General features: G+C 38.4%; 1 protein-coding gene and 1 long non-coding RNA gene across 2 annotated transcripts; both read left to right on the top strand.

The window, feature by feature from the left end:
* The first annotated feature begins 7,570 nt into the window (after positions 1-7,570).
* Positions 7,571-8,594, top strand: LOC120420763 (uncharacterized). Its single transcript, XM_039583865.2, has 3 exons — positions 7,571-7,729; positions 7,785-8,081; positions 8,141-8,594. The coding sequence occupies exons 1-3, from the start codon at positions 7,666-7,668 to the stop codon at positions 8,494-8,496; spliced, it is 717 nt and encodes a 238-aa protein (XP_039439799.1). The 5' UTR covers positions 7,571-7,665; the 3' UTR covers positions 8,497-8,594.
* A 7,445-nt stretch (positions 8,595-16,039) lies between these two features.
* On the top strand, positions 16,040-18,324 carry LOC120420765 (uncharacterized). The gene is made up of 3 exons (XR_005605896.2): positions 16,040-16,151; positions 16,213-16,415; positions 17,807-18,324. It is a non-coding gene; the product is annotated as an uncharacterized LOC120420765 (long non-coding RNA).
* The last annotated feature ends 205 nt before the right edge of the window (positions 18,325-18,529 follow it).

Below are 18,529 nucleotides of genomic sequence, written 5' to 3'. Positions count from 1 at the left end.
GCAGTAATAAATAACCCTCAAAAGTTCCCTAAACATTTTTTTTTTAATTTGGCTTTTATATTATTCCTGTTGAAATTATCTATCTCAAAATTACTCTTATTTTCATAGATTTAACTTTTCGAGCGTTGCGTGCGTTTCCAACTAGATGGCGTTAGTAAGGAATGATTGATTTTCAATCATTTACGTCTGTTTATCTGTGATTTGGGTTGAAATTAGTCCCATCACCTCATTAGCCATCCCTTGCTGACGTGTAGCCTTTGCTGCAATTTGTGTATCAAGAAATTTGAAAAATTATTAATATTTCAACAATTTAATCTAATCTAATCTAATCTAATCGAACACAAGCGCAGCCAGTCCGAAGAAAGCATCCTGGAGGAACTTGTGGTTAGATTACGCCCCAAGTCCTTTCTTGTCAATATTAATGATTGCATTACATCTGAGTAACCCCGAATATGTATTGCAAAAATTAAAGCGGCCAGGCCTACTGCGTTGCATTAACCGCAGAGACAGATTCTGAGAACGGATCACATTTCACAGAATCAACAGGGGAGGAAGGATGCGTGGACATACCGTACCAAACGCTCCGAATGAGTTGTGGTTGGATGTGTAAGTGTTAATTTGGCAAGTAATTGAAAAATTATTAATATTTCAACAATTTATGACAAAATTTGATAAAATATTCTTTTTTTTTTTTTTTGAATTAAATATACTTTATTGAATCTTTCTTATAATAATTACATTTGGTTTACATAATAAGTGGTCAGCTGTGGCTCTTCAGCTTTAGTTTGCTTTTCGTGATTTAAACACTGTTCATTTTTATAACTTTAAAAGTATATGATTTATCATTTTTGTAACACTAGGTACAATGAGGAAAAAAAAAAATGTTAAGAAAACATAACCTAACCTAAAACTAACTTAATCTTACCATAAACTAAACCAATCCTTGAATCAAGGGGTATTCAGATATAGCACATTTTTCCCTGAATTTCAAACATTTTTCTTGAATCTTCTGATCCAACATTTTAACTTCTGCTAATTCATGAACCTCACTTGATCTTGTCCAGCCAGGAACATTCAAAACCATTTTGAGTACCTTGTTTTGGACACGCTGGAGCTTCAATTTATGAGTTCTAGCGCAACACTCCCAAACAGGTACTGCATACTCAATAACGGGGTAAATTATTTGTTTGTAAACTGCTAACTTATTTTTCAAGGATAGCTTTGATTTTCTGTTAATTAAAGGATACAAACACCTGATGAGAATGCTGCACTTGTTCAATATTTTATCTACATGCTGCCGAAACAAAAGTTTCGAGTCAAGTATGAGACCTAAATAGACAACTTCCTTTGACCAGGGTATCGAAACATCATTCATTTTAATCAAAACATCATCCTTTGGGACAAATCTGGCCGATTTGGAAAGTGGAAAAATGATGGTTTGAGTTTTGGCTGCATTTATGCGAATTTTCCAGTCGCCAAAGTATTCGGAAAGAACGTCAAGACCCTTCTGAAGACGGCCAACTAAATATCTGGTTATTTTACCCTTATAAATAACGGCAGTGTCATCAGCAAAAAGTGACAACACACCATTACCAGGAAGAGTAGGCAAATCAGATGTAAAAATATTGTACAGAAGTGGGCCAAGAATACTTCCTTGGGGAACCCCAGCATCAATGTTGAATAATCCAGAAGCAATCCCATTCAGAAAAACCTTGAACGATCTCTCCGAAAGATAGTGCTGGATAATTTTGATAAGATACATTGGAAAACCGCATAAATATAGTTTATGTATCAAACCATCATGCCAAACATTGTCAAAAGCCTTCTCAACATCCAACAAAGCCATAGCAGTTGATTTAGACTCAAGCTTGTTCTGCTTGATGATTTTGGTTACTCTCGTAAGCTGATGAGCAGTATTATGTCCCTTTCGGAAGCCAAACTGCTCGTTCAAAATTATATTATTATCGTTGGTAAAATCCAAAAGCCTTGAATAGATGACCTTCTCAAAGAGTTTGGACAGACTACTCAAAAGACTAATGGGGCGATAACTTGTTGGCGATGTTGGATCTTTTTGAGGCTTCAAAATTGGTATGACTTTGCCCAGCTTCCAATTGGTGGGGAAGTAACCAAGTTGCAAACATTTATTGAAAATATTGGCTAGATGTTGAAAGAACTGATCACTCTGTTTTTTCAACACCAGATTAAAAATGTTATCAAAGCCTGGAGCTTTCATATTTTTCATTTGTTTAACTGCAACTTTGACTTCCTCACCAGAAACATGGGAATCTGCAGGAAATTCAAAGGTAGAGTCATTGATTGTTGAAATACTATTGGCAACTGATGTTTCTTTACGGCTGGTCATGGAAGCGCCAAGATTATGTGAACTAACAAAATGAAGCCCAAGTGCATTTGCCTTTTCCTCGGATGTAATCAAAGGAGAATCCTCAACAATAAGAGGAGGAATAGGCTTTGGTTTGTTTTTAAGAACTTTTGAAAGTTTCCAAAATGGTTTTGAATAATTCCCAAGCTGGCTTACATGTTTTGAAAATTCTTGATTTCTGATATTGTCAAGTCGGTCTTGTATGATTTTGTTCAAATTGTTCACTGAAATCTTTTTGTCATAGTCCCCAGTCCGTTGATATTGTCTCCTATAAACATTCCTAAGTCTAATCAAGTGTTTAGTATCTACGTCAATATCAGTTACCTTAAAATTAACAGGAACCTCTCGAACGTTGGCAGCCTCTGCTTGGTTGATAGCCTGCTGGATCACCTCCAGCGAACGATCAATATCGGCAGAAGTTTCCGGGTGTTGATCATAGTCGATGTTGCTGTCGACCACTTGCTGAAACTGCTGCCAGTCAACGTTGTGGTAATCTTTCCGGGTTGGTTGCCGCTGCGGAGTAACGGATGCTCCAACCTCCACAACCACCGGATAGTGATCAGAACTCAACTCTTCAAACACCTCAGGATGAGCCACGTTCTCAGCCATATTGGTAATGAAGAAGTCGATGATTGAGTGATTCCCAGACCGAGCCACCCTCGTTGGACGATCCGGACTCACAACGTTGTAGTATCCGTTTTGCAGATCGTTGTGCAGAATCACTCCGTTCCGATTCCTCCTGCTGTTGCCCCAAACTTCATGCTTCGCGTTGAGGTCACCAGCGATGATGTACTTTGCGCTCCGCCGTGTCAGCTTCTGGATATCGCTCTTCAGTTTTGCTGCTGAACCATCTCTGGCATTCACCTGACGTGGGCAGTATGCAGCAATGAAGAGTACTGGGCCAACCGAAGTGGGAATTTCCACCCCAACGGCCTCGATGATGTCCAGCTTAAAGTGTGGCAGCCGGCGTGGCTTGAGATCACGATGAACAGCGACAAGCACACCTCCTCCTCCAGAGGTGGTCCTATCGAGCTGCGTCGCGATCTTGTAGTTTTGCAGATAAACTTTTTCACCGGGCTTCAGATGAGTTTCCGTGATGGCGGCTACGTCGATCTCCTTCTCGCGAAGAAAATCCACCAGCTCTAAATTCTTCCTCCTAATGGAGCAAGCGTTCCAATTCAGCAGCTTGAGGGACCTACGATCCATACTGGATGACGAACGAGGTCAGCACTTCAATCTGCTGGGTCTTGGTTTTGCATCCACGCAGTGCAGCGGACATCTGTTTGAAAATATTGAGGAGTTCGGTTGAGGTGTAAAGATCATTACCATTTTCCTCAACTGCTGGTTCTTGGGTTGGTCTTGGCTCCTGGCTGAAGCCCGGTGGTGGCGGTCTCGGCTCCTGGCTGGAACCCGGCCGTGGATGATTCACCTCAGCTCTCTTCCTGGGATCCAACGGCAACGGTGCCAAGTTTGGGACCTGGCGTCGCGGTTGAAGAGGTGGAAAATTTTCCTCCACCAGGGCTGGAGGAGTTCTACGACGCTGAGGCTGATTCTTCGTCGATGCTTGCTGCCGAATTTTCACGAACTCAGCTCTCTTGGGGCACTTTCGGTCGGTTGACGAGTGCTCACCGTTGCAGTTGAGGCACTTCACCAGCGAATCTTGGATGCACTGGGATGTGATGTGCGCATCGGTACCACATTTGGCGCAACGACGCTTCAGGTGGCAGTTCTTACCTCCGTGCCCGAAACCCAGGCAGTTGAAGCATTGTGTGACGTCACGATGCACTGGTCGGTATCGCTCCCACGACACGATAATGTTGAAAACCGCTCGAATTGCCTTCAGCTCAGGAAGCGTCGTCGATCCCTTAGCCAAATGCAGCAGGTAGAGCTGGTCACGGTACTTGATGTCTTTGTTGCGTCGGCTCATTTTGTGCACGGCCAACACATCCAGTTTCAAAACTTTTAGCTCGGCAGCTAATTCCTCCACTGGCATGTCGTACAGACCTCTGACGACGATTTTGTACGGCTTATCCATGGCGACATCATGGGTAAAGTACTCCGCCTCGTTTTCGGTCAAGTAATCCTTGACCAGTTGATAGTGCTGCCTGGATTGCACCAGCACCTTAAATCCGTCCTGACACAGACGAATGTTGCCTAGGACTTTCCCAGACTTGATGAGTTCAACCAGCCCCGCTCGAAAGTCGATCGTTGCTGCTGATTGCCGCACATAAAAAGGAGGCAGTTTCTCCTTTCGCTGTTTCACTTCATTCTCCTTTGCTTCCGCTACCTGGTCCTCGTCAGGCAGTCCAGCGAACTTGTTGTTCTTCAATAGCTGCTCCTCGTGGGACGAAGAGTTCTCCTCCTCCTCATCCATCGGTACAGTACCGTCGCTCTTTTTCGTCTTTTTGCTGTTCGATGTCACTTCCAAAAGCACCTTCCTTTTGGAAATCCCCGGTTTTTGGCCATCAGTTGAGGCCTCAACCTTCCTTTTGGAAATTCCCACTTTTTTGCCTGCTTGAGACGCAGGTAGGGCAATATTGCCGGCGTTTTGCGCCGGGACGCGACGAGTCATGTTGATTCAGACAACCTTCACCAACGAATGCTCGGATAACAATGATAAAATATTCTTATTTGTTGTAAGGGGTGCTTTTCATTTCAAAAAGATTTTTTAATCTAATTCAAAAAGTATAAATAGTGAAATCAATTGATGTAATGCACTATATGCATTCTAGGTGTTTTTATAACTATGGCTGATGCAAATATTTTTCCAAGTACCTATTTGTCTCTCGGCTCTGTCCGGGGTTGAGGGGGGGGGGGGGTAAATAATAAACTTGAATAAAAAAAATGTTTCAAAATGCATTTCACACAAGTTCAGTCGTTTTGCAATCATTAGTTTCAACGAAAACAAAAAATTTCGTAAAAAAAAATGGGTGCTTTATTTAGGGTGCACCCAGAACTAGGCATCGGCATACTAGAGGATAAAGAGCACGATTCGGTAGTAAAATGGTACTGTGTGCGGACGGAGAGGATAAATCTCGAAATTACCGAGAGTACTTTACTCATGGGTTCATCTTCAAAAAAAGTTCATCTATCAAAAAAAAAAGTACCGGTACCGAGACTCGAACCCAAGACCTTCGGCTTATTGAATCGTGCCTTTGCTGTATGGGCCACCATGGTTCGGTGACTAAGTGGCGGTCATTTGTCCATATAAGCCACTCAATAGGATGAACTGTTCCAATGAACGAATGAACACGCGAGAGGACTTTACTCACGCAAAACAGCACTTTCCTCACGTTTCTTTTCGTGAGGACTATCCCCTCGTTCTTTAACTTTGGGTGTGCTTCAACCAAAACAAAAAGTTCTCAGATCACGGCAAACCGAGGTTCCCCTTGTAGAGGATACCCGTAGGGACTCTCATGCCAAATATCAGCCCATTTGGTTGAGAATTGGCTTGTCCCCAGCGAGTTAAAATTTACATGGAAATTACTATGGGATTTTTGTGCTTTTCGTTCAATCGATCCTACAGGTCAGGGGACAACATGGATTCACTCGGAATAAAGACAGGTGTGTAGGGGATGGTCCAATGAACACATTCCAGGAGGAATTAGGGTTGTCCATTCTGTCCCCCTGGTGCGCATTGGATCGACGTCCGGTGTCTCCAGAATCAACAATTCACCCTTCAAAAGCATCGCATCTCCTTAGTATGCTATGACGGCTTTGTGTAATCCACGACGCCACATATCAGACGGCGACCTAAGAACTTTTTGTTTTGGTTGAAACACTCTAGTATACATCGAAAATTTACAAAAATTGAAAAGATTTTTGAATAAACTCAAACATGCTAAAAATGATTCTAAACGCAGGGGGTTGCATTTTCGATTGATTTCAGTTAACTGCACTTAAATTTTCATTTTTTTGTTGCCCCCTTATTTTTCAGGCCGAATTTGAAGAAGGGGGGGGGGGGTTTACGAAAACTTTGGTTAAAAATTTTACCAGGCTAATGTAAAATGAGGTTTTTTGGAGTTGCAATTGCACGCAAAAAAATACTAAATGCTTTCCAAGTTATTTCAGTCATTTCACTGTCAAAAAAAATCTCAAAATTTCAATAACTTGTTAAAAATTATGTTTTTCTTGGAATGAGGTCTCATTTTTTTGTGGGGCCTTAAACTTTTCTATTTGATTTAAAAAACAAAAAAGTAAACGTTATACAATGTATCCTACATATCCTTAAAGGTTAAAAAACCTCATTTTAATTTTTTCCTCTCGAAAACAAAAAAAAAGTACAAGTCTCCTCATTCAAAATTTTAATATTTCTTTTGTTTTTATTGGGAAACTTAAAACTTGGGAAACTTGGGCAAGGATCCATAATCTTGAATCAGTTGATCAAATCATGTTTGAATAAATAGTAAAAAAAACTCGGCACAGACTCCTACTTCAGATTCTTAAAATTTAGCGGCTTCGAATCCAACTCCAGCGCTTTCCAAAAAGGCTCAACTTCCTTGACTTCAATAACAATTCTCATTCAAAATTGTTCAAAATTAGGCCGTCCCATTATTTAAAAAAAGGAATCTACAGTAGACTCCCTGGTTGTCAATATCAGAGAGACCATCGAGAAAAAGAAGCATCACATGGCATGACTCGATTCGATTTTTTTTTCTGATATCTATGAAAAGAAACCTACAGCACAAAAAAAAAAACGAGGAAGAGATTAATTGAGCAAGAGAGGATAACGAGGAAAGATGCGCATCAAAGTATGCTGTTTGAAATGACGAAAGAAACCATCGATAGAAGAAGACATATTGAGAAATCGACAATCTTAGAGTCGATTGTATTTTCGTACCTTCACTGTAAGGCTTTCACAACCATTCAAAATTGATAATCTTGAATCAAGATTCATTGTTGAATTGTTCCAGAGAAAATATCAACTGCCGTGCGAGCTTAACATTACAAGTCCAAAATAGAAACATCTTCCTTATTCATCTAATTATACATTCTACCACTTGATCCGCTAGCAGAAGTACATTTTCTCATCTGTTCTAAACCAGCTTACAACCCTTGTTGGTTTGCGGTCACGGCATTTTTTCATTGACTCATATATTTATATTGCGGATGCAAACCTGTCTGGAAAGGCCAACTGATAACGATACTCTTTAGTCTTGTTTTGATTTTTGCAAAACCCGATTGATTGCTTCGTAATCTATCGTCACTATAAGAAGATTTGTTCGACTCGGAAGTGTTTCAATGCAGTTTCAACTAACTAAGTGACCGGATCGTCATCTAGCAGAATGGCAAATAATCGAGCGATTATAGTTTTGAGCTTACTAGCGATCAATGTGGCAGGATTGAATGGTAAAAGTGGAGTAACGATTTCAATTTCAATTTATAAATTTAATTTTCAAATCAGCTGCTGAAAAACTACCCAAAAACTGTGGCAAGACAACGGGCTCCACGCAGGATCCCTGGATGGTTTCGTTTTCTTATCAGGCAAGACCGAACAGCTGGAAGCACTGGAACACGGGAACGGTAATAAGCCAACGCTACGTTCTAACCAAGGGGGACGTTCCCTCGCAGCAGATGTCCGTAACGCTCAAACCACATGGGTATACGAGGATCTATCTGAGTGCAACTAGCAAGGACTTTACCAAATCGCCTGACGGTGAAATCGCACTGTTTCGACTGGATAAGAATTACAGTTTTGATGGTAATTGTTTAACGATTTTTTAAAGCTCCTCAAATCTGATCATTTTTCTTATTTTTTAGACTACTTCCAGCCAATCTGCCTCCCCGTTAGTCAAGTGTTGCAGTCAACCTGGCCAAACCAGTTGACGTCCTACATCAAGGTTGGGGATCGCATCGAAAAGCCTGCAATGTCCGAGGGTGCCTCGTCCCAGTGTGCAACGAGCCCTGGAGCGGACGAGCTTTGTATGGTTCCGAAAGAGGATACGACCTGTGCGGACACGACCGGAACTCAGCTGTACGCATCGGCTAGCATTAACGGAGATCAACGCATCGTTCTGTACGGACTGGCGGTAACGCCAGGTTGCAAAGATGGTGCACACGTGTTTAAGAAGGTTGCATCTCACGTGGATTGGATCGTGAACAACATCAAAGTGTAGTTCAATAAAAAGCCTGGATGTAGGCAATTGCTTTAGGAAACGAGATTTCTTTTGTTAGGGAGTTCGAGTACGGATTTCAATATACTTTTTGAATTTTTTGCTTGTGTTTCATATTTTCTACTATAAAATATACCAAAGCCTTTCAAATGGTAGAAAAATGCGCAGATGCATATGCATTTCATTTTCATGAACGCATGTTCACGATTTTTAGAACTCTTTTTTCTCCGTGTACCTACCCTAAAATTTTCTTAAATTTCATGAGTTCTTCTTTCCAATGCTTTTTAAAAATGAGCAACTCTCTAAAAAATCGGCGGATTTCGACCATTTTTATTTTTATAATTTTTTTATTTAACTCAAACTTTGTGGGGGCCTTCCCTATGACCAAAGAAGCCATTTTGTGCCATTGGTTAACCCATACAAGTCTCCATACCATTTTGGCAGCTGTTCATTAGGGTGCCCAGAATGTGGTAATTTTTCTCAAAACCTCGCTCCACAAGCTGAATATTGTTCCTTGAGCTATTTTAGGACTCTGGGTCAAATATTAGCAAAATCGGTCAACATTTACCCATTGATACTCAAAGATGGAGTTTGTATGGGAAAAATTTAAAAAATGTATGGAAAATCCAGCTTTCTTACGGTTTGGTCTCCACGGCACGCTACTTCCATCCAAATGTTCCCAAAAGTGAGATTCTCATTAAAAATTCAATGCTCTACAACTTTGTAGAACATACCAAAGCTGTAAAACTTGATCCTGAAAAGTTATTAGCGATTTAAAAAAGTAATTTTTGTATCAAAAACATTTTTTCACCAACTTTAGGCTCGGGTATCAATGGGTTAATCTCAACCAATGTCGCTCAAAATTTACACAGATGCTTAAAATAACCCAAAAAACTGTTTTCCGCTTGTGGAGCAGGGGGTCATTTCTTCTTGGCACCCTACTGTTGATACAAAAATGGTACTTAAATATTCGAAAATCTGTAACCTTTGAAGGATTTTTTTGATCAATTTGGTTTCTTCGGCAAAGTTGTAGGTATTGTTAAGGACTATTCAGAAAAAAATGTTTGAGTTGAGCGAAATATTTACAGTTTTTCGATTTTTAAAAATAGTGACCAAATAGTGAGGCGAAGTAAATTTTTATTGCAGAATAATTTTTGTTGCTGGTTTAGGTAAGTATCCTTTAAATATTTTCTCAAAACTTTCAAAACCTAGAGCTAAAAAAAACAATAGCCTCACAGAACCTCCAACCCGCATCGATTTATCTTCATCTCAACTCACTAAACAACGGTACTAAGCTTCAAACCACAACAACCCATAGACAAATCGGACCCATCACAGCTCTCGAACCCCCACACAAAACCCCTCGATTCAATTCAAGTCCTGCTCCCATTCATTCACAACACCTCCTCCAAGTCAACAGGTGAACTGATTGCCAATGAACCTTACGAAGCGCACCTGCTGCCTCTCTCTTCACAATTTCACCCCACATATGCTAACCTACAACTACAACCGTATTTTGCTTCCACAACCCACGTTGTTGTTCGTTGTTGTCGGCTTGCAGCACTAAATCTCCGGCCAGATAGTTTACCGCCTACATCCTCCACCCACCATTATCGGTTGTGGGCTGAGCAGCCAGACCAGAACCCACTCAACCAGAAGAGCAGGAAGAAAAAGCTGCCAACAAATGAATTGATACCTGTTCTGGTCTTTCTCCTCAATTACACCCTACCACCTCACACATATCTCTATTGTGCAGTCACTTTAACGAAAATCGAGATAGAGAGAGAAAAAAAACTTTTCCCCTCCATCATTGTGTTATCATTTTCAAGAGTGTTTGACTTTTTCGTTGAAAAGTGCCCGGGTTTTAAAGTGAAGGGCGAGCAACTCGAGTCGATCAACTTTTTTCCGGGCAGCAGCTGCCGTGGACGATTTTCGTCAGTTTTTCCTGCATCAACTGCTTCTGTTGTGGGCTTACGATATCAAGGTTGGTGCAGAAAGGCGGAAAAGTTAAACTAGCTGATGAGAGAGCAGATGCTTGAATTTCTGGTAATTTTGAAGTTTCTGAGGTTAAGTTTTTTACTAATAGAAATCATTCCAGAAATGCAAAAAAATAGTAAGTTGCAAAGAGAAGATTTTTCCAGCACGAGCTGGACACTTTTGAATGGGATGTTTTAGTAAAATGACGTTTTCCCGCTTTGGTTTGGCGACCTAAACTGTGTTTAAAAGTATAACTTTTTGTGCCAAGAAGTGCTGAATAGTTCAACTTTTTAGCATTTTTTATGTTGATAAGTATGCCACGGTGAACCTCGTTGTATAAATGTACGACTCGTGCTGAAAAAATCTTCTTTTTGCAATGAGTTCCATACAACATTTTTTGCAATTCTAAAAAAACACCATTTGAATGGAATTATAAGTTAAATATTCACTCAACCGTTTGAATAAAAAAAATGAAGAAAAGTATTACTTTTCGAAATAAGTGCTGAAAAGTTCAACTTTTCAGCACCCATTTCACCCATTTCAGAAAGCTCGTCCAATTTCCTACAAGTTTGTCTTTGACCACTTTTTGATACGATGCAACGGCTTTGATTTACAGTAACTTTTAAATTACAAAATACAAAAATATTTAAATCACTTAAGCCCTTCTCAAATGTCAGGTTTTGATACCATCCATAAACCACGTGGACACTTTTTTGGGAATCTGTTTCTCGAAAAAATGCTCAAAATTATTGATATCGCTATATGGGTATCAAATGGTTGGAATTACGAATGAGAAATCATTTTTCTGAAAACACTCAAAATTTTCACAAAACTACGTAATTTCGAAAAAAATATTCAAAATTTCAGTTTTTACAATATGGGTATGTATTTTCGAAAAAATACTCAAAATTTCAGTTTTTACAATATGGGTATCAAACGATCAGGATTTTTTCATATATTTCGAATGTAATAACAATATTTTTTGGAAATACTCAAAAAAAATCCAAAACTACGTATTTTCGAAAACATACTAAAAATTTCAGTTTTTTACAATATGGGTATAAAACGATCGGGATTTTTTCATACATTTCGAATGTAATAACAACATTTTTTGGAAATACTCAAAATTTTCACAAAACTATGTATTTTCGAAAAAATACTCGAAATTTCAGTTTTTACAATATGGGTATCAAATGATCGGGATTTTTTCATAATTTTTCAACGTAATAACAACATATTTTGATAACACTCAAAATTTTCACAAAACTACGTATTTTTGAAAAAAATACTCGAAATTTCAGTACAATATGGGTATCAAACGATCGGGATTTTTTCATACATTTCGATTGTAATAACAACATTATCTGGAAATACTCAAAAAAATCCAAAACTACGTAGTTTTGAAAAAATACTCAAAATTTCAGTTTTTACAATATGGGTATCAAACGATCAGGATTTTTTCATACATTTCGAATGTAATAACAACATTTTTTGAAAATACTCAATATTTTAACAAAAAAATCTATAAAATGCAACAGTATCACAGTACGAAGACTGTCGACAGGTCAATTTCAACTAATTTGGTGTCGCTGAACCCGAATATGACCATCAAAACCTGTCACGGTGACCTGGGAATGTGTAATCCAAGATGGCGTCCAATATGGCGTTGGTAGAATACTAATTCACTTTAAAACAACATGTAACAGGCTTGTGACCGAGATTTTTTTTGTAGGTACTAGCAATAGTGGCCGACATCTTTAAAGCCAACTTCGGTTTTTTTTTATCTCTGTTCTGTCGGGTACTTTAAAAATCTAGTATTGCCAGATTTATCTAGCAATCTAGCAACCCTGCACACAGGGGATAGGCAACTGAATTGAATTTTTTGCGTTTTCTTCGGATGTTTTGTACTGTTTTTACCTAAGAGTTGATGAAATTAGTTTTTCAATTATTAATTTCAAGTGACTTAAAAATATTTTCTAAATAGTAAGCTTTTCAGCATTTTAACTTAGGGACCATCCATAAACCACGTGGACACTTTTTATAAATCTCAGACCGACCCTCCTCCCCCCACCCTCGTGGACAATTTCCATACAAAAAAATCTTTTTTGTATGGATCATGGACAATCGTTGAACCCGCCCTCCCCCAGATGTCCACGTAGTTTATGGATGGTCCCTTAGTATTTGAGTAAAGACTCCATTATCCGAAGTCCTCGGAAAAAAACCACTTCGGATAATCGAATCAAGAAACAATGTTTTTTTCGTTTTCTTATTTTGGGTGGTTAAGCTCAAATAGGACTCCAAAATTGCTCGAAAATTACCATTCGAAAACTTTCAGGTAAAATGCCATTTATGCCTTAAAAATGTTTGTTTTTTTTTCATTTAGTTTTTGTTAAAAACAAATAAAAAGCTAAATAAGCTGGCCGTTTGACGTTAATAAATATATGCGAAATTTGTGTCTTGAAGTAGTCTTCATCAAACTTCACTTTTCAAAGTTAAGAAAAAGGTCGCAAGCAAAATGTCCAAAACTCAATTGACCGATCGACTTTTAAATACCCTCTCCCTCCTCAATCAATCTTCCTGAACTTCAAACAGCAAGACGACCTTGCCTACACCCTCGCAAAAATCAACAAAAGTTTACAAACCCAAGCAAGTGTAAAGTATAGTTTTCCCGGAAGTTTCCCCAATCCAAGCAAGCCATGTCCATATCCTGTCGTCGTCGTCGAGCTTTACGCCTACTACGATCCCCGCGCGATGACTTGTGAACGGAAAAGACACCGGCGCGCGCTTCTTCCTCCTCCGCGTCTTCAACGTTATTGTTGTCCCCGGGTTGCTGTGGTGAATGTTCGAAACCTCCCCTCCCCTCCCCGAAAAGGAAAACGGTTTTGGGAAAAAGTTTCGCAATTTGTTATTTATAGCAATCAGCGGCAGCGTTATTCATTTTTAATAGGGTGAAAGGTCGGTCGGTGGGGGGGGAGGTCGATGTGATTGTGGTGGCAGCTCCAAAAGTAAAAGTTTTCCGGTTTTTCCGGCCGTTTCTACCACCTCCTGCGATGCAGTAACCTGGCCTCTGCTTGGATTCGAAAAAGTCAAGGCGGAATTGGAATGTCGAAACGATGATGCTGTCGATGATGGGCGAAACAACAATTCTTTAGCACGAGTAAATAAAATGTTATCGAATTTCGTGATGTACGAGTGTTTCATTTTCGATTGGTGGATAAGGAAAGCGAATGTTTAAGTTGAATGGGAAGAATTTTATCTATTTTGGAAGTACATGGCAGGACTTTTAATTAAATTTTCCGAAAAGAAGTCGTAAGAATGATTTAATTAAACTTCATTTGTGATATGTTTCTGCTGAAGTTACGTGACCAATTAATTCCAAATCCCCGCAAATTCTCGAAAAGTTTTCAATCTACCTCATAACTTCATCAAGCCCGGCTGGCTTCTTAAAGCGTACCGTCTTCAAGAGAGATATTAAATCAATTTTCCGGTCCCTGGAGTCATCAAAAATTTTACGTCGCGTTCTCATTCCGGCGGCGTGTCTCGTTTTACAAGCTCCCATTAATCAACATTCATTTCCGTTTTCAAAAACATGAACAACAACCGCAGAACAACCTTGCTCCGATACTGTTGCGCGCTCCCTTTTGTGGGAGGAAAGTTGAAAGCAAAAGGTGGGGGGCCCCTGGCAAATCCCTCATGAAACTGAGAAGGTTTATAATCCAACAAACCGAGTTAATCGTGTTAAGTAGAGAATATGTTTCTGTGAGTGTTTGTGTGCAGACAAGCCAACACGCGGCTGCCAGCAGCAGGAGCCAGGATCAAAATCGAGAAATTACCCTCATTTTATGCCTGAGTAATTGCGCTCTGAGCTGATACTTCATACGTGTAATTAAAAATATTCCCTGCCTGCAAAAAAAAAACGGGACGGGCATAACCTTCATCCATCAACGGCAGCAGCAGCATAGTAGGCCAGGATTGTTTCAACCGTGTTGGCATGAATCGAAGTAGGCGCTTTTCATGAACACCAGAGTGTTGCATGCTGGCTGGCTGGCCGGCCCCCGGTCTACTACGATGATGGCCTGGCTGGCTGCTGGAATGTGTATCGATTTTCCTTCAGCAAAAGAGCGCTCCCGACATTAAATATTGTACAGCAATTTTCAGCAACTCATGTGCGGGATTCCGCAGCAGCAACAGCAGCTGAGGCAAAAATGAGTGGACCGGCTGGCAAGCTGGGTGGAGAGCCCACGAGAAACGGTGTGAAGTAGATTAAGCTGGAATGCAGTGGGACAGGACACATGGGATGAAACACGGTACTTTTAGAGGGAAGTGGTGTCAGGAAAGTTTTTTTTTTACTTTTCTGAAACAAATTTCTATACAAAAACCTAGGCAAAAATATTTACGTTCGCAAAAAAGTCAACAATTTTCTTACAAAAAATAGCTTACATTTATTTGTTTTATTTAATACGTATGCTTATTTTAGTCATTGTCGAATCAGCAATTTGGAATTAAAACAAAGCTTGGCTCCCAAAATAATTTCCGACTGTTACAAAGTAATACACAGATTAAATAAATGAGTAACCGTATTTTCTTAGTTAAATTGGGTACTAAAGCCCTATGTCAATTTTTATGTACAACGGTAAAAACACGATTAAAAACCATTTCTGATCACTTTTTTTTTCATTTTAATGCAAACAAAAAATTTTACAAGACAACATTTTTTCGATGGATCAACTATGGTCCCCTTGGAACGAGCTGTCAAGTAGGAGCTTTTCTGTCAAGAAGGACCGCGAGGTTAATTTTTCAAAATTGATTTAAAAATCCATTTTAAACTTTTTGTGGTCGTACAAAGGGTCATTGCACTAAGAAAAATAAGCTTTATCGCTGGATTGGCTGGAGTGAAAAGAATGGAAGAAAATCCATCATAACAAATATTATGTCTAATACTTGCAATGAAGATAAAGGAAGCATTAAGTTTATTATGTCCGAAGGCATAATAAACAATTATTAATTGTACATTTCCCAGCATTCATTGTGATCCCTCTAATTCACCCCGTACATTTCCCAATGTTGTTATTATATCATATATAAATTGGATATATAAAATAACGCAGCTTGCATATTTGAATGTTATAAGATACGGACGAGACTTTAATTCATCACGAAAATATCAAAATATTTTACCCCGCTGGAAATGTCGTTATGAATCCAACCATCCTATCTGTTTATAATTGGGTCCTAAAATGAAGCTTAGATTATTGTTTACAGCGATAAAGCTTATTTTTTTGAGTACAATGACCCTTTGTACGACCACAAAAAGTTTAAAATGGATTTTTAAATCAATTTTGAAAAATTAACCTCGCGGTCCTCCTTGACAGAAAAGCTCCTACTTGACAGCTCGTTCCAAGGGGACCATAGTTGATCCATCGAAAAAATGTTGTCTTGTCAATTTTTGTTTTGCATTAAAATGAAAAAAAGTGATCAGAAATGGTTTTTAATCGTGTTTTTTATCGTTGTACATAAAAATTGACATATGGCTTTAGTACCCAATTTTCCATGGATGGTATATATCGTACATTTTGATAAAATCTGGGAATTAACAGTAAAAAGAACTTCTGAAGGAACGCTTATGTTTTAAGCCATCGTTATGTTTTAAGCCTAGCGAAACCTTTAATCCTTGGTTTGCCGTAAGTTTGTAAAGTAATATTTTTACAGTTTACATTTAAACAATATTAATCTAATTTCTAGAACCTACGTACAACTTGGTAAACAGCCACATGCTCAGGACGGATCCTGCAGTGCAACTGATAATGATGCTGATTGTGTTCTCCCAGTTAAAACAATTAATGCAGAATATGCAATAATACACAAAAAATTTGATGAATTTCTACTGGATATTGATAAATATAATATCGCACTGCTTCGTATGAAAAAAAGTGTAGCTTTTGAAGGTTTGTATATAGTGCGTCCATCCCGGGAATTCCCGGGACAAAAATCCCGGGATTTTTCCAAAACCGGGAATTCCCGAATCCCAGGATTTTTTAAATTTTGTCCCGGGAATTCCCGAAATTGAAAACAAATCAAATTTTGGATTGGAATTGGATTTGGTTGTGGAAATAGATGAATAGTTGAATACTTAGTACTCGATAAGAATTTTAAAGCATTCAAATTTGTATTCGGCATGTATCAGCATTAATTTGGCTTGTTAGGGAAAATTGCTGAAAATTTAGTTTACAGATCCGCTAAATGCCTTGCGCTCTCAATATTTTCTATTAAATTTTATTTATTTAAAAAAGAATTGGTATTATATTTTCGTATATTCATGACTTGAAACTTGAAAAAAAAATCATATTTAATTATTTCATCAAAAACAAGCATCTGTAGCAAATCAGGACAAAAGTAAGGAATTTAGACTGCTGTTTTAGCCATTTTTTACATAATGTTCTGATTGTTTTGATTGATTTTAGTTATAACAGGAATATTACAAAACAATTAGTACACCGATTTCCAAATTTATTGCTCTAAAATCTCCTGTATCTATTCAGACTGCAGTCCCGATTATCTCCAGTTGGCGGTAGTGACTTAGGGATAATTTTTAAAATATGTTTTAATATAAAACATAAAATTCTAAACTTATCTAAAGTGTTGTTGTTTTAGACAGTTTCAATGAAATTGTTTAAGCTTTTGTAGTCATGTTATATAAATAAATAAAAAAGAAATATATATATAAAATTACGGTTCACTCAAATTCCAAAGCACATCAAAGAGCGATTTTTAATGTATTTTAAGCTATCTTAAAAACTGCTGTCCTTGTTAAGATTGAAGTGTAAATTATCACCAATTAATAGTATTGAGCTTTTTCTGTAATTTTAGGCTTGAAAAACATAACAAATATAACGAAAACATAGATTTTATTACTGCTTCAAAAATTTCCCGGGATCCCGGGAATTCCCGGCATTCCAATAATATTTTTCCCGTTTCCCGGGAATTTCAAAACCCGGGAAAATTGGACGCCCTATTTGTATAGTTTTTCTGTCCAACATAGTCACAACAAAAATCGCTTCAAGAGGTATCATGAGTAAATAGTGGTTATCCCTCTGCTTGAAATATTCTATGGAGCCGAACAACGTTGTAAAGAATTGTTAACTAATATGGTTATACACTAGGGTGGTACAAAATCGAGACCCCGAATTTTACCCGAATTTGGACCACTCTATTATACATCTGTTTGTAATTACTCACCTCCTGTAAATCTTACATCCAATTGGACGTGAAAAGAAAAATTGTGGCGGTGTTACTAATGCCACACCATAGGCTCATTGAGACTTTTTTTTATTTCCAGATAATATAAGCCCTGTATGTTTACCCCTAACCCCGCAATTGAAACGAACAACGTTTTCTGAATACTTAGTGACTAGTTGGGGTGGATATCCACTGGGACCAAAGAATAAAGGTCCAACGTTTGACAATTTGAAAATGCAACAATTACATTCCACTGATTCCAGCGAGTGTCACCCATCGGAAAATAGCATTTTTTGTTTGGAAGAAGATAAAGACTACAACGTTCTCATTGGAGCACCAGCCGTTAGAGGTATTGACTACAATGGATATCGAATTGTGCAATTTTTTATGGCTGTTAACAACTTTAAGGGACTCTATTTGAACGTGTCTGCATATGTTGATTGGATTATAGCAAACATAGAGATATGAAAATAAACGGTTGGTTGCCGCACATTTATTGTTGGAAAATGACATATTCAAAAATTATTACCTTCAGTTATAAAGATCATGTTGGTGAAGCTTTGTACAGACTTCAAAGGATAAACAGAACTACGCAGAGAAGAAATCCAAAAAACTAAAAAAAAATAAACGAAATTTGGAGATATATTGGCTAAATTTAAAAAACACCGTAAATTAAGCATGTATCAAAATTGTTTTAGTCAGTGTTTTCTTTTTGAAAAATCCTAAATATTGGCAGCCCTTCCACGACACCGTAAAACTATACAATGTTCCACCTAAAAACCCTCATTCCCCCAACACAATTCTCGCTCTTCATCAGTGTTGC

The sequence above is a fragment of the Culex pipiens genome, chromosome 1 (genome assembly GCF_016801865.2).
Source record: "Culex pipiens pallens isolate TS chromosome 1, TS_CPP_V2, whole genome shotgun sequence".
Lineage (NCBI taxonomy): Eukaryota > Metazoa > Arthropoda > Insecta > Diptera > Culicidae > Culex > Culex pipiens.
Note: the sequence above shows the minus strand (reverse complement) of the source record. Positions and strands in the feature narration are given on the sequence as shown.